This window comes from Thalassophryne amazonica, chromosome 10 (assembly GCF_902500255.1).
Source record: "Thalassophryne amazonica chromosome 10, fThaAma1.1, whole genome shotgun sequence".
Classification (NCBI taxonomy): Eukaryota; Metazoa; Chordata; class Actinopteri; order Batrachoidiformes; family Batrachoididae; genus Thalassophryne; species Thalassophryne amazonica.
Window position 1 is genome coordinate 39151336 of NC_047112.1, and position 27839 is coordinate 39179174.

Here is a 27839-nt window from a genome sequence, read left to right on the forward strand (position 1 = left end):
TTCTTCGGTAGTGGCCAAGAAGTGGTTTACCGAGTGTTTGTAACTTGCCCCATACAATTACATTATGTAGCCTTTTAGCCCATGACTGTGTTTGTGTTCTAAGATGAACCTAAACCATCTAAAAATGGAGCCCAGGTTGAAAAATACTGATTAAATATGATTAAAGTTATAAAAATAGAGAACTTGTCCTTAAAGCTGTCCTTTAACTGTTCTGCACAGTGCAATCATAATACTGACTTTATTGCTCTTCATAAGACAATTGAAAATGAATGGTGGAGGCAGTTTTTCTAGTTCTGGTTTGACCACAAGGCAAATATTGATCTGGTGTTTCTTGATGAGGTTGCCTAAGCTGGCCCGCAGGGCGAGAAGAGGTCAAGCCTGGTGACCCTGGTCAGAGAGGCAGAGGTCCCAGCTAGGGGTCTCGGCCCAGCAGACACACGCCAATATTTGGGTGAGGAGAGGCAATACAAACATCCCCGTCTGTTTCAGCTCACTGCGTCCATTCGTGCTGAGTGCTCTGCCCCCACCGCACAGTTACACCACGTACACGTTATGCATAAATTCATACAGACAAAACACCACAGACCGCACACATCCTTCAGTCCACAATCCAGATTCTTATGGCAGTTTGTCCTCTTTTTCTGTCTTTGTTCCCCTTCCGCTCTGTTCCACCCTTCTTTTTCCTTTTTTATTGGGGGGGTTCTGACATTTTTTTGTCTCCAGCCAAATTTCAACTGTCTGTTTATTCTCTGTGGTTTAATTGTGTCGGCGAGATGTGTTTGAAATTACTGGCTTTGCACATTTTGCATTACAATAGGAGTCATGGCTGGTCTTGCTCACCAAACCGTACAGTGCCAGGTCGCCTTTCAAGGTCGGCCGTCTCATCTTTCTATGCCTGTCTGCATTGTCTTTAGAGATCCATGATTTACACTTTGATGAATCCCTGCACCCAAACTGGCACAAACATTCCTCCATGCTTCAGTGAGCATGGAAATGTCACGGCTGCACATTTTGTTTACGTCTAATCAACACGAGCCCCCCCCCCCCCCCCACCTTTGGCTTTGAAAGGATTTAACAATGCTGTTGCATTATGTCTATATAATGAAATAATTTTTTTAATTTGTTGGGAGCTCAGCGGGGAACCGACATTTTGAGTGGAGTATTTTGTCTTGTTTACAATTAACTTGGCATGTAAATTTAAATATTGAGATGTTGCAGCAATTTGCATATCTGAAGAATTCATAATTTGCTATTTAATTCACTGAGAACACAACTTGCAAAATATTGAGTGGGTTGGATTCCCTCAGGTCTCTGCAGCATTTCATTTCTCATGGAATGGAAAAACACAACCACACACAAAAAAAAACCCCAACAAAAAAAGTGCATTAATTCAACAAGAGGTAGTTGCATCAAAAAAATATCTCAGAAACTTAGATATTTGCAAACACAGAGAACACAAAGATAGAGCCTATACAGCACGACTGCTGCCAATTCACATAACAACACAGCTACATCCGCAACAGGTGTACTACCAACACAAAAAGAGGTTTATGCCCAGAGGACTTTAAAAGATGGAACATTCAATGTATCACAAATAAAATAACAAAACAGGAAATTGTTAGTTCAGCTAGTTCAAGAATAAAATCATGAATGTAAATAAATAAACGTAACTGATCTATACAGCAGATATCATTATTGACTCAGAAAATAAAGTGTTGTGATGCACTGAATGATGCACAAGAGGCAGAAACCTCTTACCCCTGTGCTTTTGTGTGCATTGCAGCAGACATTACTTTAAATTGCTGCATGTGCCATAGGTTAAAGTTGCATTGTGTGCAGGCATTTTCTCAATTTGCAAATGGTTTTTTGATGCCTCAACCTGTTTCTGAAATGATGCAAGGATTTTTTGTGTGTGTTTTCTGTATTTGCTAGTGTTGTTTTCGGTGACCTTCCTTGACCACCGTTCTCATCCATCTCAAGCATCTGTAGCCTAACTTGAAAAAAAAAAAAAAAAAAGCACCCCGTGACCCTTAAATGGAATAAGCAGGCATAGCAAATGAATGGATTACTGCAAATTCTGTACATTTATTTGTCATCCAATTTCAGTATTTGCTTCAAATGTCACAACAGTCAGTCCAATACTAACATTAAGCCAAATTCAATTTCATAAAGAACTGAGTCAGGAACTTTACATTCCATGTAATTGTGTCATACCATTGACTGTTATTATAACAGCAACAGACTGTTTATTTCACTGACAACTAAATCACCAGGAGGAAGTAGACGGGTGTTCCTGGTAAATTCCAAAACCACTCCTGCATTTGGAAACTATTCAAGGCTTGTGTGATCACAGCTGTACACGCCGTTCCCAAACCATAAACAATGGAATGCATTTTTCTTAAGTTAAAATTTATTGACAGCTTATGAGATGTACAAAAAGATACAGTGACAAAGTAACAGATGGTGTATAGTGACTGCTTCAGTGCGTTTTAAATATACTTTAATATTATTGGAAAAGCACTGGAAAAAGTCGATCAACTGATCAACAAAATTGAAACCATTAATCATGCAAAAATAAAGATTCTGTTTCTCCACATTTGTCAGTTTGACGTCACTGTAAACTGAATTATCTGTGGGTTTCAAACTACTTGCCAGAGAAAATGAAATATTTCAAGATCTTGCACTTAACTGGAAATTTTATACATCATAAATTCAGAAATATTTTGATTGTGAAAACAGACCTGCACACAGAGTAATTTAGGATTTGTTGAAAGAAAAAAGTACTATGCTACAAAAATGCTTATAGTATTCACACTCCCTTAGCTTGGCTAAAACAAAGATTAAAAAATTAAGACAATTACATTTCTTTGTACTAACTGTGCAAATCAAAGGCTTCTACAAATTAAACACATAGAAGACTTCCAGTAAAGATACTCAAACATGAAATTAAAAATACTATTGTAACAAAAATAAGAAATTTAACTTTTGTTATTCAGATGCACAATAAGGTTAGCTGTTCCTCTTTTGGTATTGTTATTTATTTTGGTATTATTAAATATTTATATTTTAAGTATGACCACTGATCATCTTTTCACTTAGAAAAACGTTAAGAGCAATACTCAAAAAGAAGAGTCCTGGAAAACTGTCACAAAATAGTACATTCACAAAAATATCTTCAGAACAGAAGACAGAAAGCACAAGTTAAATGTTTGTTGAAGAAATGCATGTAATGCCCGTCTAAACAGAACACCAACTACACAAACCCTGAGACACACACAAAAAACAAAAACACAATTCTTCATAATGAGCAAACGTCTCTCCTGTGAGTGTGCTTTAAGTTGAGGAAGAACATACAAATTTAGTTCACCAAAATTGAGGGAAGCCCAAGTCCAAAATCTAAAAATACAAACAGGAAAATGGTTTCCGCAAAAAACACTCCTCCAAATGTCTTTTCTTCTGTGCTTGGAGTAGCACGTCTTATTCAGTCTGTCAGCAGTGCTAAGAAGTTGCACCTGAGGAAACGCCCAGTGTCAGGAAACAGCAGCTCAGTTCTTTTGTAGGTAACTGTTAAATAGTGCTGTCACTGCTGAGTTCGTCCTGATGGAGTTTGTTAATGGGTTTGGGACTAAGATGATACACGCTTTAAACGATGGGCTGAGTCATTAGAGTGCTGCGGGGACATTATTAGCCCCAGGAGGTGGAACGAGAGGCCAACCTTTGCCTGACTGTGCTGATGCCAACTGACAAGCCAAACATTCCTGACGCCCACAGCACACATTTCTGCCATCGTTTCCCGTCTGCGAATCGCACGCTATATGAATACGACAGCAGAGTCTGTGTGAGATACAAGGTTCGGGCTGGTGCCTACATGGGAAAAATTACACAGATGCGGGAGTAAACAGGAGAGGTGGAAAAAGGCCGCGGGCAGGCGGCAGACTTCCAGTCTCTGGGCCGTTTCCAGGGTTCAGGCCTTTGGTCCTCCACTGATGAAGATAATGTGAAACAGGATGGATCCGCAGCAGGAATACCAGCAGCCAGTGAAGGGAAGAGACACATGCCTGCATACCAGACACCGCTGCTAAGCTGTGGAAGGGGAAACACAGAGAGAGAGAGGGTGAGAGATTAACGCTGAGCTGAAGGTCCTGTGAACTCAGAGGAGCTGCTGTGTGAGGATCTATCAGTCGCTCTGTGAAGGACAACCACGTGACCACAGCGTGGCTGAGACACTCGCAGGAAATGGAGAGGAACGCGGAGACTTCAGTGCTCCGGGCTACACATCATCTCATCACCATGCCATTTTAATCAGGCTTACCCACGTAGCATTAACAATACTGCACGGTGGCTGTTGTTATTTAACCAAAGTCCCTCTGGCATGTGGCAGTAAAGTCATTTATGATGCCAGCCAAGCTAATAAGTGTGTGAGGTGCCATCCTCTCTGGAAAAATTAAGGTTTGCCAATGGCATCTACTTAATTTTTGACAGCACACTACAATTTAACCAGTTAATGGCCATTTAAACCAGTTGAAATCTAGTTCACCAACTGCACATAACTGGTTTAACTGCAAATGGACTGCTTTTCTACAGTTTTCCCCCCCGCCAAAGCATTTTACAATGTCGCCTCACATTCCCCTTTTCACACACACTGATGTCAGAGTGCTGCAATACAAGCCTCAGCTGCACACTGGGAACAACCTTGGGATTCAGGACCTTGCTCAAGAGCACCTTAATGAGTTGCCTGTTTGACGAGGTAATAGTCAAACCCGCATAAAGATCAGCCGCCTCATTAAAATGTCATACCGCCATGCTTGGCTATTTGAACAAAGTAATTTTTTAATGTTGGGCATGTTTTTCAGTGACATTTTTGTTGTTTTGTTGCAAGTGCGCACATTTATTTGACCAGCGTACGCACTGGCAGAACGTATCCATCAGATTCTGATGCAAGCAGTTGTGGGATTGATCACTAGAGCAGAAAAGGTTAGAACACCAGGAACAAAGTAGTTCACAGAAATACATTTGTCACATCTCATCAGGCTATATACACAAAAAAACTTATCTATAAATGATCAAAAGTTAAAACCAGATTGTTATATCCACAAATGTCATTTTAGAAGTTCCTTAAAAGAACATTCATCTGAAGTGAGTTTGATGCATTCCTGTAATAAATTCCATTCCTTCATAGCCCTAAATATGTGTTCTTTATGGCATTAGTCCTGGCTACAGGTAGCGTAAAGTTTCCCACCACAGCATGTCTGGTTATGTATCCATGATTTTCTGAAGTGAAAGAGAAATTCCTAAACAAAATACACAGTAACTTAGTGACAATAATCTTTCTGGTAAAAATGATCAGTGAATATATAAAAGTCTATTTTAACAGCCAGTTTAAATTTTTATGCATTGTAATGATATCTGTCCTATAACTGCACTTAAGTGCTATACGAGCAGCCTTATTTTGAATAATCTGTCATTTATTTATCATTTCTCCGGAGGCATTTGGCCAAACTGCTGGGCAATAATCCAGGTATACTAATAATAATAATGCTTTAATAGCATAATTCAAAGTTGTACAACTTAAAAATCTTGCATGTCTTCTCATAATCAATATACCCCTGCCCATTTTTTACAGAAATATGTTTTTTCCATGATAGTTTTGAGTCTACCATTACACCCAGCAGCTTAGTCTCATGTACTTGATTTATTCTCATATTAATGTTTAATACAGGATTTTTCATAATAACACGAATGGAACTAATAATCATGCAGTTAGTCCTTAGTGTATTTAACACTAGATTACTGGATGTTACCCAGTCAACTACCTTGTGCAGTTCCATATTTAAAACAGCTTCCAAGTCATTGTGTGAGCGTGCTGATGTATAAATGGTTGCATCATCTGCATACATAACTACACTAACTTTATCAAAGATATATGGTAAATCATTCGTGAAATTTGTAAATAATAGTGGACCAAGGCAACTCCCTTGTGGCACTCCACATACTACACTCCTGGTGCCAGAAAAACTTGTGTCCTGTTAGATAGATAACTATAAAACCAAGTAAGAACTGATAGCTCAAAACCATAACCAGCAAGTTTTTCCAATAACAAATCATGGTCAATAATATCAAAAGCTGCAGAGACTTGGGAAGTTCTTGTCTATGAAAAAGTACATGTGCTTGTGTATCTGACAGGGCGTCACATGGTTCAATTTAATGCCGTCTCTACATTAAAAATAATAAATACCCAGAAAACAAAGCTGGTAAAAGAAAACATCACAGAGCAGTGTTACATTAAACTGGGTTTCCCGTGCTGAAGCGAAATCGTTCAAGTGAATGCTTTCATATTTATACTAACTTCTTCTTTGTGTGTTATTGCCACAGCAGCTCATCATCATACTGACATCTACTGGTCACATAATGTGAGGCATGATACTGTGATATAATGATTAAATGTTATTTCTTTTGGCTTCTCCAGCAGGTCATATACTAGTCATTACTGACTATTTATATAAAACAACTCCAAGTCTTAGTTTAATTAACTGCTTTATGTTTTTCCTTTTTATTAAACGGGCACCTTAAATTTTGAAATAAAATGCTTTACAATAATTTCGCTAATGTTTTCTTCTCCCTTAAGTAATCTGTCAAACTCGGACTGTAAACGCACGTGCCATGAACACCTGCTCCCACCCCACCCCCAGGTCTTGCGGTGGTCTACCACCTCAGCCTCATTTGAGCTATAAGAAAAACCCTGAAGCCCACTGCAAAATAAAAACAAGATGGACAAAGACCAAACATGTATTTTCTTCATGATAAATACATAATTGATTAGTTGACTGAATTTTTTTTTTAAGTAGATAAGAGACATATTCCAATCCACTACCTTCTCATCACTTTCCTTTTTTAAGCACCAGTTTCACTGCAGAGACTGATTAATTCTTTAGGCTGCAGCACTGCAATCTTTCATTTCAGTATTTTCAGCAGACATTCTGGCATCTAATTTTCTCTCCCCTGCTGTTATGATGGAATGTTCCACTGGATATTTGGGGGTTGGAGAGAAATATGAGCTCCAAAGTGGGCAGAGTAAGAGTTACAGCCTTTGTGGGGGACGTTGTCTGGAGTAATAAATTATTTATTATTTCTTTGATCGAAAAGCCGCCCGACACCACTGAAGCCTCACTGATCAATAATCATACGCTGTTTCTAGGAAGTGTAACAGAAGGACTTGGCTGCACCCCTGCATGAGCAAGAAGTGGTTAGAAACAAACTAGATATTAATCAGTAGTAAGAAATGCGAGCTGCATGCACCATTATACTCTTCAGAAGGAGGGCTCAATCACTGAACTGAAGCAATGAAAACAATCTCATATTACACCAGACACTTTAAATTTAATTCACTATGTCGTCACTACAGCGACATGATACATTGATGCAGCCCAACCACCTGCATGATCTCACCTCAGATTCACCAATATCCTTAGTACATACAGGGCTCTCCCCAGAAATTTAGAGCATGATGGTGCTAGAAGCCATTTCCTGTAACTTTGGCTTTACATCTTATCTAAAATAACAGAATACGATCTTCAATCCCAAACTCTTCATATACAAGTATGTACAGGACAGGTACAGACATTAAGCATTTTCATAGACTTGTTCTATAGGACAAGAAGAATGAGAGCCCCACTTGGCCTATTGCTATCCTGACTGTCAGTCTGTGACTCACGCAAGAGGTTGGTTTTAGAGTTCCGGTGTCGCAGACCGAACGGTCCGCCCCTAAAAATCGGTCCACCTATTGCATCTGCGCATGCGTCATTTTGGACCACAGCAGCACGTTTGAGACAGAGTCTCTTCACCAAAAGCAATCAAATGGATTAATGGGATTATTAACCATCAGATGATGAAGGTAAAACCTCTGAAATCATTCTAAAGTCAGTTTTAAGCAGAAACTTTGCAAAATTCCATGATGCACTGAAACGTCCGACACGCAGTGAACGCATCAGCTGGCAGCTTGGTTAACCGCAGCACTCTGATTGCTTCCACCACTTTCATGGTGAAATAATGCTGAATATATGTGGAAATGATTGTTGTACAAAAGCTTCAGATATCAGTCGTTGAGATAGATGATGACTGGAGTGCAGTTTGAAGCAGAAACGAGGTGTTAATCCCTGAACCGCGTCATCAGGAGGGACTGTTTGGTCGGCGACACCAGTTCGGGCAAGTCGAACAAGTACCAACGGCATGAAAAGACCAATTTCACTAGGACCACCCCCATATGCAGTTTTAATTAATACAGTCATTTTTAAAATAACCCCTCACCCCTGTGGGTCCGCCCCTGTACAGTCTGTGTGCGCTGCAAAAAGAGAGAGTTCGCTGGCTGTTCTTACTGACTCCGTGCTATCAAACAGTGAGATAGACGTGCACCGCTGATGATCTAAAACAGACTTACTGCATATTTAAAGTGAAACAGTGTTTGTGTATTTTACAGCAGCCTTTCTGCTCTGTGTAACCCTGATACTGTCAGATCTCAGAAGCTAAACAGACCAGGAGCTGTATATGTTTCTCCAGGTAAAACTGGAGTTGCATCATGAAGGGCATCCGGCATAAAACTTGTGCCAAATCCCTAGGCTGATCTGTGCTGGATCCACTGTGGCCACCCTGTACGAACGAGAGCAGTTGCATGGCAAACAACAACAACAGTGCGTTAGTGCGTTTAATTTTTTGCATCCGTTTCGTGTCGCCCTTTGCGTCCCCCAAGGTATTGTGGCGTTAGGCTGCATAAACTTGGCGTCATCATGACGCAACTCTATGTTGGCCCGGTGTGAAAAGGGCTTTAGGCAGAGCCCTGATATACTCAGTAGTATGATACCCACACGACAAAGATAACTAGAATAAACAGGACACACTCATCCCGCCTGAAGACTTTTACAGTTTTACACCACCACTGAAACTGAGCCAAAACAAACAAATCAACTGCCACAAATTTTAAGATGAGGGACTCGAACAGGTGGTGGGGTTAATAACTAACTCCTAAAGCTCCTTTGGCAGGCTTCACTGGGGTGAGCACGGCCTGCTGCTGTGAGTGACGCATCCTTCACCCACTCAAACTGCTCATAGATGTGGCACGCTGAGGTTTAACTTGTCTGCCTGCTACCACCAGCCGTTTTTCTCCTTCACATGGGAAGAATGCCAGGACCATTTATTAAATTACTCTAAGATTACACATGGAACCAAAGAAAATAATTGCTTCCCCCCCTTAAGCTTTTGTATAATGATTTTGAAATATCCTGAGGACAACTTCACACACTGCCTACTGAAGCTGCACATAAATCATCACCACCTACATGGTGACATTCAACCGTTTTATTTTTCTGCTGTATCAGGCAGAACAGACTACTCAGTGGTTTAAGAGTTGGGCTACAAATATGTAGACCTGGATTGGGCCACATTGCTTTATCACACTGTGGACTACTCAGTCCATTTTTTAATCTGTTGCGTCCAACAAGGCTTGCACTATGTTTACTTAGAACTTCTGGGATTTTCAACATACTAACCAATATATTGTATTATTTGCAGACATTTAAGTCTGATCACTTTATCAACATAATTTTGCATTAGTTTCACAGGCAAATAAAGAACTCGCATCCACAAGATGACAAGAATCTTTGTGCAGCTGCAATGACTAATGTGCCACATTTTTTCTGGCAAAAAAACCTTTTTTTTTGTGAAACAACAAACGCCTTTGTAACCGATTACTTCAAAGGCTTAAACATTACATAATTCAGATTAATTACACACCAGACACAAAACACTGCTGTCCCAGCTGGCTGTCTGAAGAGTCTCCTGCAACTGTACGACAGCTCGCCTTTTTTTTTTTTTAAGAGCGTAATCAAATTAGTCTGGGTGATTATTCAACCATTTTAAGCATCTTTTTTCCTCTTCCTTTTTGTTACTCTCAGCATGGAGAAAAGAACTATAAAAACCCCTATTAGGTTTATGCTAATTTAAGCAGCCATGCCGAAGGCTGTAATGTGGTAGATCGATTGCTCAAGGGATTTCAGATGGAGCGTGTGTGCATGTGCCAACGCTAACCGTGTGTAGAGAAGGCGGTGGCTAAGAAATGGGATGGCGGTTGTGTGTGTGTGTGTTGTTGCACACAGATGCCACAATAAAAAGCTTCATTCAGCTTGTGTTTGCGGCAGTCCTCACAGCCAGACATTAATAAAACATTAGTATTGAGTGACTGGGGCCTCCGCACTCCTCCTCCCTAATCCCACCGTGACCTTTTTTTTTTTTTTTATTTTAAGCAGCTGTTTGGGGATGCAGAGACAGACCACCGAGGACTTCCTTGGTGACCTCTGACCGCTCCAGGTGTACCCTATCACACAGAGACTTGCCAACCTCGCGAGGGCTTCAGCTGAGCCATTCAAAAGGAGAATACAGCTCATTTCTGATTTTTGTGGAGAGGGGTGATGAGCGGGAGCTGAGAAAACAAAGGCTACCGCGTAAATAACTGCTCACAGTCCTTTCTGGGGTCGTTATACATCAGTGGTTTAAAGAGGAAAGACAGTGGACTGAAGTTTGTGCAGGGATCTCGGGTTACATTTCGTTTGCTTGTTGTATGCAACCAACACTAAAGGCACCCTCATACTTGCATGAATTTGATTCCAGTACTGGTGTATGCAATGTGGTGTGCCAATGAGTAAACCCGTCGCAAACTGTTGCAAACTGTGCGTGGCTGCGTGCCAGTGCACAAAGAAAATTTTGAAATGTTAAAAGCCTCTGGCACACATTTCATGAACTAGTCATGAACATTGCACAACCTACTCGAAAACACTGCATGCCAATGCAAGTTATTGAGTGCAGCACATCTGAACTTGAAACTGAGATTATGACAAGATGTTCCATCTATAATAAGCATAATTTTACAGATACATTATCTAACTCATGGGAAGAAATGAAAACACAACTGTTTTACCAATTTATTACAATAAATAATTATCTTTGTGACAAGATTCCAAATGCGTTCTCCACCGCACAATGTGCACGAGACAACCTGCAGCTGTAGATCAGTAGTTTTCAATCTGGTCCTCAAGGTCCCCTGAACCTGCACATTTTTCATCTCTCCCTGCTCCCTTTTCAGGTATCTGTTAGGAGTTGATTGGCTGTGTACCTGAATTAGCAAAACAGCTTGTGGCAGAGCAGGGGAGAGATGGAAAATGTGCAGCTTCAGGGGACCTTGAGGACCGGATTGAGAGCCCTTGTTATGAATAATTTCTCTGACAATGGGAGCAATGACAGAATGGTTTCATCAGCCAAGTTCTGCAAATGCGTCATCGGCTACAAAATGATTATTTTATATAGTGTGGAGCCAAGAGGGACAAAGCAAGGTGCATTGGCGCAACGAATGCACAGCAGTGTGGGGATCAAATTCATGCAAGTGTCTAGGTGCCTTAAGCAACAAACTCTTCCACATTAAGCCCATATGACATGTGATGCCATCATGTTAATACAACCCCTGGCAAAAATTATGGAATCACCGGCTTCGGAGGATGTTCATTCAGTTGTTTAATTTTGTAGAAAAAAAGCAGATCACAGACATGACACAAAACTAAAGTAATTTCAAATGGCAACTTTCTGGCTTTAAGAAACACTATAAGAAATCAAGAAAAAAAATTGTGGCAGTCAGTAACGGTTACTTTTTTAGACCAAGCAGAGGGAAAAAAATATGGAATCAATTCTGAGGAAAAAATTATGGAATCATGAAAAACAAAAGAACGCTCCAACACATCACTAGTATTTTGTTGCACCACCTCTGGCTTTTATAACAGCTTGCAGTCTCTGAGGCATGGACTTAATGAGTGACAAACAGTACTCTTCATCAATCTGGCTCCAACTTTCTCTGATTGCTGTTGCCAGATCAGCTTTGCAGGTTGGAGCCTTGTCATGGACCATTTTCTTCAACTTCCACCAAAGATTTTCAATTGGATTAAGATCCGGACTATTTGCAGGCCATGACATTGACCCTATGTCTCTTTTTGCAAGGAATGTTTTGACAATTTTTGCTCTATGGCAAGATGCATTATCATCTTGAAAAATGATATCATCCCCAAACATCCTTTCAATTGATGGGATAACAAAAGTGTCCAAAATATCAACGTAAACTTGTGCATTTATTGATGATGTAATGACAGCCATCTCTCCAGTGCCTTTACCTGACATGCAGCCCCATATCATCAATGACTGTGGAAATTTACATGTTCTCTTCAGGCAGTCATCTTTATAAATCTCACTGGAACGGCACCAAACAAAAGTTCCAGCATCATCACCTTGCCCAATGCAGATTCGAGATTCATCAATGAATATGACTTTCATCCAGTCATCCACAGTCCACGATTGCTTTTCCTTAGCCCACTGTAACCTTGTTTTTTTCTGTTTAGGTGTTAATGATGGCTTTCGTTTAGCTTTTCTGTATGTAAATCCCATTTCCTTTAGGCGGTTTCTTATAGTTTGGTCACAGACGTTGACTCCAGTTTCCTCCCATTCGTTCCTCATTTGTTTTGTTGTGCATTTTCAATTTTTTAGACATATTGCTTTAAAGTTTTTTGTCTTGACGCTTTGATGTTTTCCTTGGTCTACCAGTATGTTTGCCTTTAACAACCTTCCCATGTTTGTATTTGGTCCAGAGTTTAGACACAGCTGACTGTGAACAACCAACATCTTTTGCAACATTGCGTGATGATTTACCCGCTTAAGAGTTTGATAATCCTCTCCTTTGTTTCAACTGACATCTCTCGTGTTGAAGCCATGATTCATGTCAGTCCACTTGGTGCAACAGCTCTCCAAGGTGTGATCACTCCTTTTTAGATGCAGACTAACGCGCAGATCTGATTTGATGCAGGTGTTAGTTTTGGGGATGAAAATTTACAGGGTGATTCCATAATTTTTTCCTCAGAACTGAGTGATTCCATATTTTTTTCCCTCTGCTTGGTCTAAAAAAGTAACCGTTACTGACTGCCACAATTTTTTTCCCTGATTTCTTATAGTGTTTCTTAAAGCCAGAAAGTTGCCATTTGAAATGACTTTAGTTTTGTGTCATGTCTGTGATCTGCTTTTGTTCTACAAAATTAAACAACTGAATGAACATCCTCCAAGGCCGGTGATTCCATAATTTTTGCCAGGGGTTGTATGGGCCAAAATCGCTGAGGAACATTTCCAGAATCTTGATAAATCGATGCCATATAAAATTAAGGCCACTGAGTCAGCTCTGAAGGCAAAAGAGGGCCCAATCGAATAAAGCTGCAGGTACGCTTCACTGCATCCACAACACCATGAAACTGCTCTGGGTCATAGATGGCAGCCACCCAGACAGACAACTGGTCCATTCTTACATCTCTAAAGCAAACATCTATCTGTTGTAGCCAGGTGAAATGTGGGCATTGCCTTGGCCTTCTCCAGCTACTGGGGTTCTCAACACTTAGGCACATCTGCTGGATCATGCACAGAGATTTGCACCACACAGGCAAAATAATCGAAGCTGAAGCTCCCCCACAATGCAAGTGATACTCCTCATCTTAGTCTCCCCAAGTAACCGCTCACGTGACAGAAAGCCATTTCAGCAGTACCCAAGAATCCTCTGGAGGGACATAGTACCTAAGATATCCAGCCATCGCCTTAGGTCACTGGTTGGTGTTCAAGTCTCACAACCATACAGCAGGACAGGTAGCACCAGGGTCCTAAAGACTCAGACATCACCCAAACACATCCGTCCAACGACCTCATTACTTCATAAGCTCTTTCCAGGCACCTCTTGATCTCAAAGGCCAAGGACCCAAACACATGTATGTCACTGCCGAGATGAGTGTGCATGGCTGACATGGCCCACGAGTAAGACGAAAGCAACTAGTTGTGACCCAAAAAACAGCAAAGATGATGATAATCCCCTGCAGAGTGAATAAAAACTGCCAGGACAGTTATGAGGTCACAGTAACGAGGTAATATTTGCAAAACTTTACGGAATGCAGGCCACATCTTCATTCCTCCAAAATTAAAGTATCTATGGTAGGCTTTTAAAGGGAGTTGCACTGTACAGTAACTATCTGTGAGAGTGAAAGGAAAATTGAGAGACTAGCAGCGTGAGTGGATAACTGTGGTTCCATGAGTGGAAAATTATGCTTCAGCCAGACCCCCAACAATACTACTACTGAAGAGAGCTGATTGGTGGTTTATGACTCCATTGTAAACACGAAAATAACACACATAGCAATATTTTTCTCTGACCTCTGCTTAAAGCCAACAGCCTCGGAAGCAAAGTATTTTTAGGAAGGCGTTAGTATCAGCACGAAATATAGCTTTGGTTCTCCTGGTCCTACTTCCTCTCTGTATGTTTGAATGCTCCAGTCTCTGCACCACTGTCATCAACTCAACTCCTGATTTTTTTATTATTATTATTTTTAAAATTTCTTACTCTCAAGACCCTTGTTATGGATGAGAGGGAGGCAGGCATCTCTGTATGGCAGTTTTGCATGTCTGCTTAAGTCTTGTGGCTTGTGGAAATATGAGCTTCATCCATCTCTGCAGTAATTAAACAAAGGGACTCAGCAGCACAATGAAAACCACTGAAAGTGTTCCTAAGGATGTGGTGTCTTGATCTTTTATAGCCAGCCTGTCTGTCGCCGACCTAGCCCAAAATCCCCCCCCACTCCATCACATCCAGCTGTTTGCTGCCATCAGAAATCACACATTAGCCGTCTGCTTCTCACTTGCTTCCACTCACATGTGTGAACATACATGCTAGAGGTGCACGGTACACTAAATGGAACTATTAACTGGCTTAAAAATCATTTTGCTTCAAAATATGTCAATAACTTACTATGGTTCATTGTAGGGCTTGGCGTATTGTGGAAAAAAAAAATTACACTGGCAACACAAGCTTGGTGATTTATACCTGATATGGACACATGCAATGGCTTGCTACACAACAGAAATAGACAATAACATCTCATGTTTTTAGCTTGTATACCAAAGTTCACTACCATTTCCTACAGCAAAATGATGTCTGAAGTACCAATGGTGAAGAAAGCGCTGAAAACAAAGGAGAAAAAAAAAAGAGAGAAAGACAGTGGAACCACAGAGGGGCACAGTGAAAATGAAGTTCCTGAATCCTTTGCAGCTGAGGAAATTGTAGGTTTTTTAAAGTTATGTAACAGAGGGTCCGAAAATAAAGATACAAGGGCTCCGCATTAAAACTCTGCAGCACTGAAGTCACCGTCAAGCACTCCACATGGATGCAGAGACACCTCCTGTCCTGACCTTTCACAATAAAAGCTGTAGAGATACACTGCTGCTACCATAGCAATAAAATAATAATGTGTAGCACTTTTAACCATATATACAAATCTTTCACAAAAACAAACAAATAGCAGAAGACAAATATTTAATGAATGAACCCTCGAGTTATTATCAGGCTACCCTTCAAAATGGCAGCATTATTAAATCACACATCCCAATGAATTTTGACAGATCAACATCAAAGCAATTCATGATAATAATTTGGCATAAGGCCCAGACCTAGTTCATAACAAAAAGTACATCTAGGCAAGTTTTAGTCTCACATTACCGCACGTCTGAGGCACTACTGGCTGAAGCAAGTATGTATGGCTAATTAAATGAAAACGAGTCTGACAGGCAGTGTGCCCACGCAACTAAATCTACGAATAGCTTCTGCTGGATGACAGACAGGAACCTTAATATACAGTGATGACAGTGGGCCATGGAAAAAACCTGAAAGTTTTTGGCAAGGGCCGAATGCCCGAAGCCTCAGGTGGGGGGTTCTCCCCCAGAAAAATCTGCAATCTCAGATGCTATCACATGCATTCTGGTGCATTTTCAGGTCTACTTATTCAACAACAACGAAAAAAATCTCCAAGTTTTTTTTTTGTTGGGTCAGGTCAATTCTTCCACCCAGAGAATAGTCTTTTCACACAACTTGTATCATCACGATACAAGTTGTGTGAAAAGACTATTTTCCCATACTGGAAAGATGACAAAACTGTAATCCACAGTCTGTCATATGGATTAGAATATGGCATTATTACCATTTGATAAAACCACATATTTACACTGAACTGTTACTGTTCTCTCTCTACATTTATCGAAACATTTGACTTCAGCAATTTGTGCGTTTAGAACAACTGACTTAAACTGTCTTAAAATAAACAAAAATTTGATATAAATGAAGCTGCATCTGCTGTTCATTAAGTCACCATTATACCATTGTCAGTGAGAATTCCATGTTTAACTCGCTTGCATTATTTTTGTGTATACGCACACGTAGTTCGGTGAGTTAAGTCACTGTTATAATCACTCCGCTCTGGTCGTCACCATAGCAACGCGCAAATCAGTTGGCGCAGATCAGTTGTGTGTTGACACGTGAATGACAGAAACGTGATAAAACATGGATTTCCAAGTGAATTTTAATATTTTTGGCCAAAATAAAACGTTTGAGGAATGGAAAGAGGAGGAGAGCAAACGAGAAGAACAGCAAAAGCAACGGCGTAAAGATTTAACATCGGACGAACTGAACAAGATTAAGACGGGAAAGAAGAAGAGAACGGTTCTATCCTTGCGGGCTGCCGAGCGCTGCGCATCAAAACAGCGAGCGCAGTTTCTGGACCTGTTTGCCAGAGTTTGCCACAGCTCCATACAGCAGAGAGGGGGGCGGTGTGAGTGGCCCGCTGCGGCATGATAAGAAAAAGCTCTTTGACCCGCAGACATAGAAAACCTGTAAAGCCTAGGTACACAAAAAATTCACAAGAGGTATAAGGGATCGGATCGATAAGCAGAATCGATAATGGTATAGATATTGATAAAATCTTATCAATACCCATCCCTATTCATCCAAGAGTTTGATTTGTGTGAAATAACTTCAATAAATGTCAACTGACAAAGAATTCTGTCAAAAACATGACATAATAAAATCAAAGACTTAACGGGGGTTTTAATGTTTCCATACAAATGATGATTAAAAAAGTCAGGTCAGTGTTTAGGTCCTTTTAGTCAAGCAGAGTGCCATTTGAATTTATTCATGATGAATCATAAATCATCTCCTTGCAGCAGAACAACAGTTCATCCATTTCCTTTGTCGTTTCAACACAATGCTGAGTTCACGGGAAAATTTCTGCGGCATCTCTCATTCACTGCTGTGTGGTTGAGTGGCGCCGCGTTATGGCCCGGTCACACGGTATATGATGATTCCTGAATGAAGGGAATAAAATTTAAAGAACAGTCACAAATCGTTGAGAAAAGGTGGACGAACAAGCTTTATCACCGAATAGCCTGGGAATCAAGAGCTCAAAAGGGACGAAAAGAGGAATAAAACGAAACCAAAGCTAATGTTGATCTCAACGCTGTACAACAAAACGTGCCTGGAGCCACTGCTGGAGCAGTGTGTGTCTGTATCTCTGCGTTCCAGGACTCGGCGCTGGGATGGAGCTCATAGCGCCTGAGTTCTGGAGAAACTGCAAACAGAAGCATGTGATCCGACCCACTATGGAGATCTGTGTGCACGTCGGTGGATCCACCTGCTCTGGTTCCTCGTCCAGAACAAAAGAGGGGTCATCTCCTTCATCGTCAGAATCCTCACCGTCTGTCAACACGCTGCACACTCAGTCTTGCTCCAATTTAAAAAAAATGCAGGTGTGCCGTGGTGACTGCTCTATCACTGTATTACGTTACTAAAACATATATAGGTTTATAACAGAAAACTGTCAAAAGTGGGAATAAATAAGTGAAAAGATGACTGAATGTATCAGAGCAATAAATTTATCAGTCCGTGTGAACACTGCGCATTTACTCACCATGTGCGGTACACGAGCTGCCACTGATCCACAACGTGAATTCTGTCTTCCAGAACAGCTCTTTATATAATTATCTGAATCATCTACCTGTTGCCACATGTACATAAGGGCTGAATTGTCATTCCTACACTCATATTGTTATATTTAATAAAAAATAAGCGCACGCTGCCAATGCTAGTTTCAAGTACCAGCAGAAATTACACAACGTTTTGTTGTTTCAAATTCAGCAGTTGCTTGTGGCAAAATAATTGTATCCACGCAAAATATTAATTCTGGCCTATATAAGGTGCCTGAGCCCAGTGAAGCTGACCCCCCCACCCAGATAAGAACAAAATCCAAGCAAACAGGCTGAGTTTGCCCTGTAATTTCCGACGATACATGAATGCAGCGGCGGCGGCAGCAGTGCTCACAAACCAGCTTCTGCACTGTATGAAAACATTCAGCTAGTTGAACAAAGTCAAACTAAATGTTAACGTTATGAAAACTAAGCAAACGATAAAAAAAACATCAAGAACAGCAGCAAAACAAAATACCGATACGGACGAATTGAGGTTTTCATTGCCCTTCGTTCAAATTTTTCAACAGCTGCATGAACGAAGCTGTGCGGAGGTTAAACAGTGTCAACAAAAGTCAGTGAAAGTCCAGATTTCTTGTTTCGTTTGGGCTTCATTGCTCTTCGTTAAGTGCCGTGTGACTGGGCCTTTACATTATCCTTCAGTCTTGGATCAGGATGTGAAAACGTGAGACTTAATATCCACTGTAGCATCTCATCAGAGACACTTCCAAACAATTTTACAAACATTATGAAAGACAAAGCACAGACTAAAATTGGCAGGCCCCAGAATTCTGGGGCCTGCCAATTTCTGATAGCATTCTGACATATGCTATCAAAAATAACCCGGAAACGTTCACCACGTAAGTAAAAAGTAAAAACCCGGATTTCCGGAAAACTTTCATCACCGAATATGATAATGTCGACAAATCACGGAGTTTGAGAGGGTTGAGCATTGTCTAATTAACTAGCATATGACATCTACAATAAAACATCACGACAGACCAGGAGCCTGGTGGTCAGGGAGGCAGGGGAGCGTGGCTTTGCATGATGGGAACTCCACATTGTGATGTCAGTCAGCCATCAGTGATGGATTCGTCCAACACTCCAAACAACAGAGTTAAATGTTTACATCAAACTTTAACAACAGCAACAACTCTGATGAATTTCAGCACACTGAAATAAGCTATGGTATAGCTATAGATATGCTATGCTAATAGTTTCGAGCACACAGAAATACATTAAAATACTACAGCTGTAAACATGCTAACGGTCTGAAGACAACTGTCTTTTTCTCCTGAGGTTCTTCTTTGCTGCAGTTTCTGGGACAATATGTGGTACTGCCCCCAGTGGTTAAAAACAAAAATGAGCAGCCACGCAAGTCTATACACAAGACATGATTTTAAAAAGGCTCACAAAAATCATGGCCCAGTAATTAGATTTTTGGCCATTATGAACACTGCTCATGTTCACTTTATTGCAAAATAGATGTAAAGTAAACAGGTCAACCCGTACCACAATAAATTAAATGTCTTTGCTTTAAATGTAATAAAAGACACAGCCGTGTTTAAATCTTACAATGATCATTAAACCAAAAATGAAAGACATGATGGATGATGTGTCAGAATTTGAGATTCTAAGTGCAAAAATAACCTGTTTTCTAGTCAAGTACATCAGTGTTAAAAGCAGGACAGTCCTCCAGTCATTAAACGCAATCTGTACCATGACTAGACACGTACATAAAAATAAGCAAAATATGATTGATTCTGCTGTTCTTGTTTTAGTTCCTCCAAGCCTCCCCCCCTTCATACTGTGCAAACACTGAAACCACCTCAGGGATAATGTACAGATTCTTATCTTGCATGAAACTCTGAAAACTGCCACTGATGTTTCCTCAGGCAGAACAGACTGAGCAATGCTTCACTGATTTGGTATGTTACCCGTCAGTCAATTATATTTTCATACCCTTGAGATGGACTCTTGGCTTATCCTCCCTCACTTCACCATTTCCTGATGTGAATCACTGGGCTGCAATGAAGGATTGTTTTTATAAAAATTGATGAACTGATTATTTTCTTGAGTAGTCATTTAGTTGTTAGGTCCATAAAATGTCAGAAAATGGTGAAAAATGCTGATCAATGTTATCCAGAGATCAAGGTGATGCCCTCAATTGTCTTGTTTTGTCCACAGCCCAAAAGATATTCAGTTCACTACCAGATGGGAATAGAGCAGCTAGCGAAATCAACCAGAAAATATTCACATTTAAGAAGCTGAAATCAAAGAATTTGGATATTAAAATAAAAGATTTAAAACAATTAAGTGATTCTCAAAATAGTTGCTGATTAGTTTAACATCAGATTAATCACTGCAGTTTTAGACAGCTCATTTTAGCAATCGAACTTCCCATCTATTAGGCATGTTCTATGAGATGGTCCTCACTTTGTGAGACATGCCCACATGGCCTCTAGAGAAAGAGACAGAGAGAGACCACAGAAAAAAAAAAAAAAAATATATATATATATTATATATACATATATATACATATATATACATATACACACACACACACGGTCTGTTAGAAAAGTATCCGACCTTTTAAGTTTTTTCAAAAACCTGATAGATTTGAATCATGTGGGCTTGCATGAGCCAACCTTGAACCTTCGTGCGCATGCATGAATTTTTTCATGCCTGCTGATTGCGTCATTTGTTGGCAAGCAGCCTTTGTGTGAGGTCATGTGTTGTGCTCTCTGCGGATTTTCATTGCAAGGAAAATGACGGAACGACTGGAGCAGCGCTACTGCATCAAATTTTGTCAGAAACTGGGCGACAGCCAGGTGGAAACCATTCGGAAGATTCAGACAGCTTTGGTGGCTTTTCAGTTGTGTGACTATCCGAGAAACTGTGGAAGAGGTGGGCATCATTGTTCGGAGTCCAACATGTTCTGTGAGACTTCAATACGGAGGTGCTTTTGCTCCGCCGTTAGCAGCTTCGGCATGAATTTCGCCGCCACACTTTTCATGGACAAATCATCTGTCACAGCGGAATGTGCCGAAAAAGTGCTGATGTCCACCTCTTCCGCAATTTCTCGGATAGTCACACGACTGTCCCGCATCACCACAGCGTTCACTTTAGAAATGATCTGGTCATTTCAGCATGTTGATGGCCGCCTGGAGCGTGGCTCGCTGTCCACCGTTGTGCGGACATCTTTAAACCAGTTGTACCGTTCCTTAATCTGTGTGATGCCCATAGCATCGTCACAGAAAGCCGTCTGAATCTTCCGAATGGTTTCCACCTGGCTGTTGCCTAGTTTCTGGCAAAATTTGATGCAGTAGCGCTGCTCCAGTTGTTCCGTCTTTTTCCTTGCAATGAAAATCCGCCGAGAGCACAACACACGTCCGCATACAAAGGCTGCTTGCCAGCAAATGACGCAATCGACAGGCGTGAAAAAATTCACGCATGCGCACTAAGGTTCAAGGTTGGCTCATGCAAGCACATGTGATTCAAATCCATCATGTTTTTGCAAAAAATAAAAAGGTCGGATACTTTTCTAAACAGACCTTGTGTGTGTGTGTATATATATACGAGGGCTGTCAATAAAGTTACGGTCCTTTTTATTTTTTTCAAAAACTATATGGATTTCATTCATATGTTTTTACGTCAGACATGCTTGAACCCTCGTGCGCATGCGTGAGTTTTTCCACGCCTGTCGGTGACGTCATTCGCCTGTGAGCACTCCTTGTGGGAGGAGTCGTCCAGCCCCTCGTCGGAATTCCTTTGTCTGAGCAGTTGCTGAGAGACTGGCGCGTTGTTTAATCAGAATTTTTTCTAAACCTGTGAGACACATCGAAGTGGACACGGTTCGAAAAATTAAGCTGGTTTTCAGTGAAAATTTTAACAGCTGATGAGAGATTTTGAGGTGATTCTGTCGCTTTAAGGACTTTTCACGGTGTGAGACGTCGCTCAGCGCTCTCAGGCGGCGTCATCAGCCTGTTCAAGCTGAAAACCTCCACATTTCAGGCTCTATTGATCCAGGACGTCGTGAGAGAACAGAGAAGTTTCAGAAGAAGTCGGTTTCAGCATTTTATCCGGATATTCCACTGTTAAAGGAGATTTTTTTAATGAAAGACGTGCGGACGGGTCCGCGCGTCGGGACGCAGCCGACGCGGTGCGGCGGCACAGGAAAAACACCTCCGTGTTGATAACCATTTGTAAAATCCAGGCGGCTTTTGATGGCTTTCAGTGGAGTGAGTATATGAGAAATTGTTTAACAGGCAGGACATGTTCCAACTTGTCCTTAAGGCTTTCAACAGAGGTGTTTTTCCTGTGGCGGAGCGTCGCGGCGGCTGCGTCCCGACGCGCGGACCCGTCCGCACGTCTTTCATTAAAAAAATCTCCTTTAACAGTGGAATATCCGGATAAAATGCTGAAACCGACTTCTTCTGAAACTTCTCTGTTCTCTCACGACGTCCTGGATCAATAGAGCCTGAAATGTGGAGGTTTTCAGCTTGAACAGGCTGATGACGCCGCCTGAGAGCGCTGAGCGACGTCTCGCACCGTGAAAAGTCCTTAAAGCGACAGAATCACCTCAAAATCTCTCATCAGCCGTTAAAATTTTCACTGAAAACCAGCTTAATTTTTCGAACCGTGTCCACTTCGATGTGTCTCACAGGCTTAGAAAAAATTTTGATCAAACAACGCGCCAGTCTCTCAGCAACTTCTCAGACAAAGGAATTCCGACGAGGGGCTGGACGACTCCTCCCACAAGGAGTGCTCACAGGCGAATGACGTCACCGACAGGCGTGGAAAAACTCACGCATGCGCACGAGGGTTCAACCATGTCTGACGTAAAAACATATGAATGAAATCCATATAGTTTTTGAAAAAAATAAAAAGGACCGTAACTTTATTGACAGCCCTCGTATATATATATATATATATATATATATATTATTTTTAATTTCATCTGTGCAGTTCACCACAATCTCCATCTGTTCCTTGGCTCCAGGTAATACATATTACACACTATGTGTCATATCACTTATTATAACTTGCAACAATTTCAAGATACTGACTCATAAACAGTCCGTTAGCACTCGGTGATGCCTCTCAACACGGCAGTCTTGCAGTACAGGCCCACACTTGATTTCCATCCCTCCACCTCAGTCCTGTCAGTGGCAGGTTCTGCGTTGTAGCTCTTGCTCTTTAATTACCAATGCCGCTGACATTCCTCCTGCCAGCTACATCGGGACTCCATGTTTATCCAACACTCAGCCTTCACAGCAGCAAGATAATGTATAACTGTAACCACGGGCAACAATGAAAACAGCAACTGGCTTTGGCCAGTTTAAACTATCATTCAACCAGGTCAAATGAAAGCAAAGTTTAAAAAAATAAAATAAAATAAATAAAAATGATAAAAATAAATAAATAAAAAAAAACCCTTGACATTTACAAGATTTTTTCTACAGCGGCAAGGTCTCCCAGTGCAACAATAAAATGACCACCATTAAAAAGCACATCGATAGAGTACATTATATGACAGTTTAAGTAAAGTGAAATTACTCACCAAAGAAACATGTTGTCTATTTAAGCTGAGAGGTACTTCCACGTGCTGACGAAGGCAGTGGGAATGAGTGAGTATGGCACACTGGTCACACTGTCCCAAGAGTCAGATGCTGGATCATAACAGTCCAGCGTCTTGCACCTCTGGGCACCAAAGTATCCTCCCACCACATAAAGACGGTTTCCTGAAGCCACTGCATGGCAGCTGATGCGTTTAGCCGTCACATCGCCAAACTTTGACCACTGGTACGTCTCACTGTTGAACCTGTAGGCAGAGCTGGCTGAGAATTCTGTGTCACCGCCAATTACAACCACGTGATTGCCGACCACCGCTGCGGCTGTGTAGCGCCACAGCTGGGGGCACGCAGCAGGTACAGACCACCGGTTCAGGCACGGGTCAAAGCATTGGACTTTGGGATATTTGTCTCTGTTGACACTGGTGCCTCCAAAGGCAAAGAGTTTGTTTTTGGCACCGACAACAGCGGCATTGCTCACTCCTTCTCTGAGCGGCGCCACTAGTGTCCACTTGTTGGTCTGAGGATCGTACTGTTCTACTTGTTTGAGAGACACAGATGGAGAGGCAGGGAAGGATCCTGCAAGAGAAGTATGTCCTCCAACAACATAGAGAATGTGGTCAAGTTCCGCAGACCCATGCCCAAACCTTGCTACCAACATAGGCGCAGCTTTGGACCATTCATCGTGTAACGTGTCATAGACCCAGACATCTTTTGAGGCACCATTCTCAGAGCCACGCCCACCAGTAACATAAACCTGGGACACAAGGAGAGAAATCACATTATGGATACAATCAGATTTTGCTTGATGAATACGAAAACATTGCTCAGATATATCTGATACATACTTTACATCCAATTGCACAAGCACTGCATTCTTTCCTGGGGCTCGGGATGTCTGTTTTTGGTGTGATTTCCTTGGTCTTGTTGTCAATCATGTAGACTTTATCACACATAAAAGTCTGTCCTCCCAATAAAAGCAGAGCCTGGCTGACCTTTCTAGGTCGGGCACAGAATCCTGTGACAATACCGTCATTCTGGAGGATCTTCATCTTGCACCGTACGGCATCTTCAACGATTTCCCGTCCAACCTTGTGGCACATCACCAGCTCCTCCGAAGCAACGTTGTTCAATAGGTACGTCTCAGGCAGCAGTGCCAGACGGACACAGCGCAGCAGCTCAGGCAGCTCACTGTGTCTCCTCTCCATATCAGCTCTGACCCAGTCAATGACGGCCTCGTAAACCAGGCATTCATCCTCTACCTCCAGTTCCTCGCTGAGGATCAGCTCCTTGACTTTATCTCGAGGCAGGTTGAGGAAGTCCTCTGTCCTGTAGAGGGTAGCAAAGTTTGCAAGGCACATTCTCCACGAGAGTTCATACAGTCTCTGGCACTGATGGGCGTCTGACAGTAGCATCATTCCAAGACAGTTAGACTGGTGGAGGTTCTTTTCCAGAAACTCAGCCGCTGCGTCCCTGATGTCATGGAACTGAAGCATGTCGCCAGCTTCCAGGAGTGACTCTGCATTTTCTTCATTAATGATGATTCGGGCCGAGTAGGCATAGTCGAGTAAAAGTTCTAGCACCTCTGGATGGAGAGAGTCGTGAAAATTGACTTCAGCATCCCGACTCTCCCTGAGTCCGCCACTAAACATGGCCTCAAAGTATCGACTACAGGATGCCAGGACGGCGCGATGGCAGGGGAAGGCCGTGTTTCCAGCTTTCAGGACAACATCTGTGAAGGCTCTCCTTTTGCGTAACAGATTGAGATGGGTCAACAGGCTGTCTGCATGGGATGTCTTGTGGAACAGCTGGATATTCATGGAACCTGAACTAGAACGGGACTTTCTGTTTTCGTGGTTGCTGACAGACATCTTGACCTGTACCTACAGTGAGAGAAATGGGAGAGAAAATGTATAATTCCAAGAGCCCAATTACTGTAATTACCCTAGTTTAATTCTACTGTTTATAACGGGAAGCGGCATTTTATTCATGTTATCAACACTCCTTTTGATCCGAACACCAGAACAAAGACTCCACCCCTTTTCATGATAAAGAGCAACAACTGATAACAGGGCCGTTATGAAATTACCCATATCAGGATGCCATTTCACGCCGGAAATGAACTTTGGAGTTTAGAAAGATGAAAGCAGATCAGATAAGAAGCACTCCCACACAGAACTGCTGTGTGTATACTGTGTGGAGCAGGGATTTCCACTAACCATTCATCAATGCCAGACAGCTCATTCTAATGTGCAACAACACTTTACCTACAATGTAAAGTATGCTTCAGCACAGCTGTGTCAAATTAATAATAAACAAAGAAGTCACACCTGGGTGCACTGGCTTATGTCACATCTTTCCACCCCTATAAACATTTCAGGGCTGCAATTCACCTCCAACTAGAGTAGAAGTCAATAAATTCCTGCCCGGCTTGTTCTGCTCACTTGCTGGCAGAAATACACAATGGTGCCAAGGCAAAGTTTAGCCCACATAAGACCTGACATCTATGGAACCTTGTTTTGGTAGTTGAAATACCAACAATCAAACAATCCAACACATTTCTTCTTCACTATAAAGTAAGTGTTGTTTAATAATCATGAAGTCCCCTGAGTCATAATTGCAAAAATATATAACATTTACCAGGCACCAGGTCAAAATTGTGAGAAAGTATCTTGTATATGAATGAGTAATTGAATATTAGAATTAAAAAAGTAAAGAAGAACTAGAGATCTGTGATCAAGCTCACAAAATAATACCCCAACCCCTTCTCCTATGTCATACAGACTGAACACCTGTAATGTATTTGACAACTATGATGCATTTAAAAAAAACAAACAAAAAAAACAAGTAAAATTATCTCCCCTTTGAAACATCACACCAGAATTATTTTTCCTTCAAGCACATCTTCATATGGTGTACTGTGTAAAATTTCTCAAATCCATAAACCAGTTTAGGAGGAGTTATACTTATGAAGTCAATATTATACAGAGTGATGCATTAGTTAAAACACAAATTTCCAATTATCTACCCATGACGATGTTGGGTGCCAATTATTTTTGTTCCTGCACACCTTCATTGTGTGAGGTGTCATGGGAAGACGAGGTTGTGAAGTTTCTTTAAAATTAATTTAGGAGGAGTTGAGCTTATAAAAGTCAAATCTCAACCATAATGTGCTAAATCAATTATGATGCATGCAATGATGCAATTAAGACAGCAAACCATAATTTAAATGAAAATCCATAACTGCAACTAAGACATAGCTTTGAGATACTGTTTATTAAAATATACTAAGTCATACTTACAAAATATTAATACAACACAATACAAAGTTTTAATTAGAAGTTACCAAGTTTAAACCTATTATGTCACAATTATGACTCAATATTCCATGCCTTACCACATTACTACTTCTGATTTCTTAACCAAATTATGGCCTTACTGTATTAAGCAAAATGGATTATTATCACATAATTACAACCTAATACATCACAATTACGATGTAGTAAATTATTTATGATTTAGCATCAAAATTAACTTAGTATTTAATGACATAGCATGCGATTATGAGAAAACACTTAATGAGGGCAAATATAGTGATTTTTTTTCATTTATGACAAATTGGCTTCTTTCGTTTGATTACTTAAGATGATGTCTTGATAGGCTTTGCAAACATTTAACATTTTGAAAAAATTGTATCAGGAGTGACATAACTATATAGTAACAACTTTACAAAAGTCGTGGCACCACAGGACTCATTTCCTGAGTTAAATAAGCAACTTCCGCTTCAAAACGTCATTGTTTGACAACAGACACATTTAATAAAGTCCCACTCGTCACAGGCTTTGAGGTTGGACTAAAGACTCAGCGTGAAATCCAATCCGTTGTGTGCATTAAATGTGAAACTGCAGTCAGCACTTCGGATCAACTTTCCTGTAAAGTTAGCAAACATCCAGCAGGCTACAAAGAGCTAACGACGCTACACCCTGAGACTGCAAGCCACCACGTTTAAACGAGGGAGAAAAATAAAACACAACAAAACAAGCACACTCTAAAACAGCAGCTCGAGATTTAAAAGCATGAGTGAGGCTAATCAACGCTAACCTTGTCGGTAGCAGCCGATCCGGATTCTTTATGTTAGCAGCCACTTGCTCAGCCGTCGATCACTTTGTCGCTTGTAACGCAATTTAAACAAAGCCGCTTTCCGACTTTAAAGCTGTATCGTGTCCAAAACCGCTGGAACATCGACGGGCCATTTATGTGTATCGTCCTCTTTGAGTTTATCAGCGAAAAACTACGAACAAAAACTGCGACTTTGCCATTTATCTGTGAAGACACGCAGCGTGCCGAAGAACGACTGCAGCAACTCAC

At 41.2% G+C, this 27839-nt stretch overlaps 1 protein-coding gene across 1 annotated transcript; it reads right to left on the reverse strand.

Annotated features, from left to right (window-relative positions):
- Positions 1-3022: 3022 nt before the first annotated feature.
- Positions 3023-27839, reverse strand: enc3 (ectodermal-neural cortex 3). Its single transcript, XM_034179847.1, has 4 exons — positions 27573-27839; positions 24320-25354; positions 23462-24228; positions 3023-4083 (listed from the first exon to the last, which is right to left on the reverse strand). Exons 2-3 carry the CDS (start codon positions 25340-25342, stop codon positions 23482-23484), a joined length of 1770 nt encoding a protein of 589 aa, XP_034035738.1. The 5' UTR covers positions 25343-25354; positions 27573-27839; the 3' UTR covers positions 3023-4083; positions 23462-23481.

Coding starts and splice junctions, on each gene's coding strand:
- enc3 (XM_034179847.1), bottom strand. CDS start 25,342: ATGTCTGTCAGCAACCACGAAAACAGAAAGTCCCGTTCTAGTTCAGGT. Junction 24,229..24,319: donor CTTGTGCAATTGGATGTAAA/GTATGTATCAGA, acceptor CTTGTGTCCCAG/GTTTATGTTACTGGTGGGCG.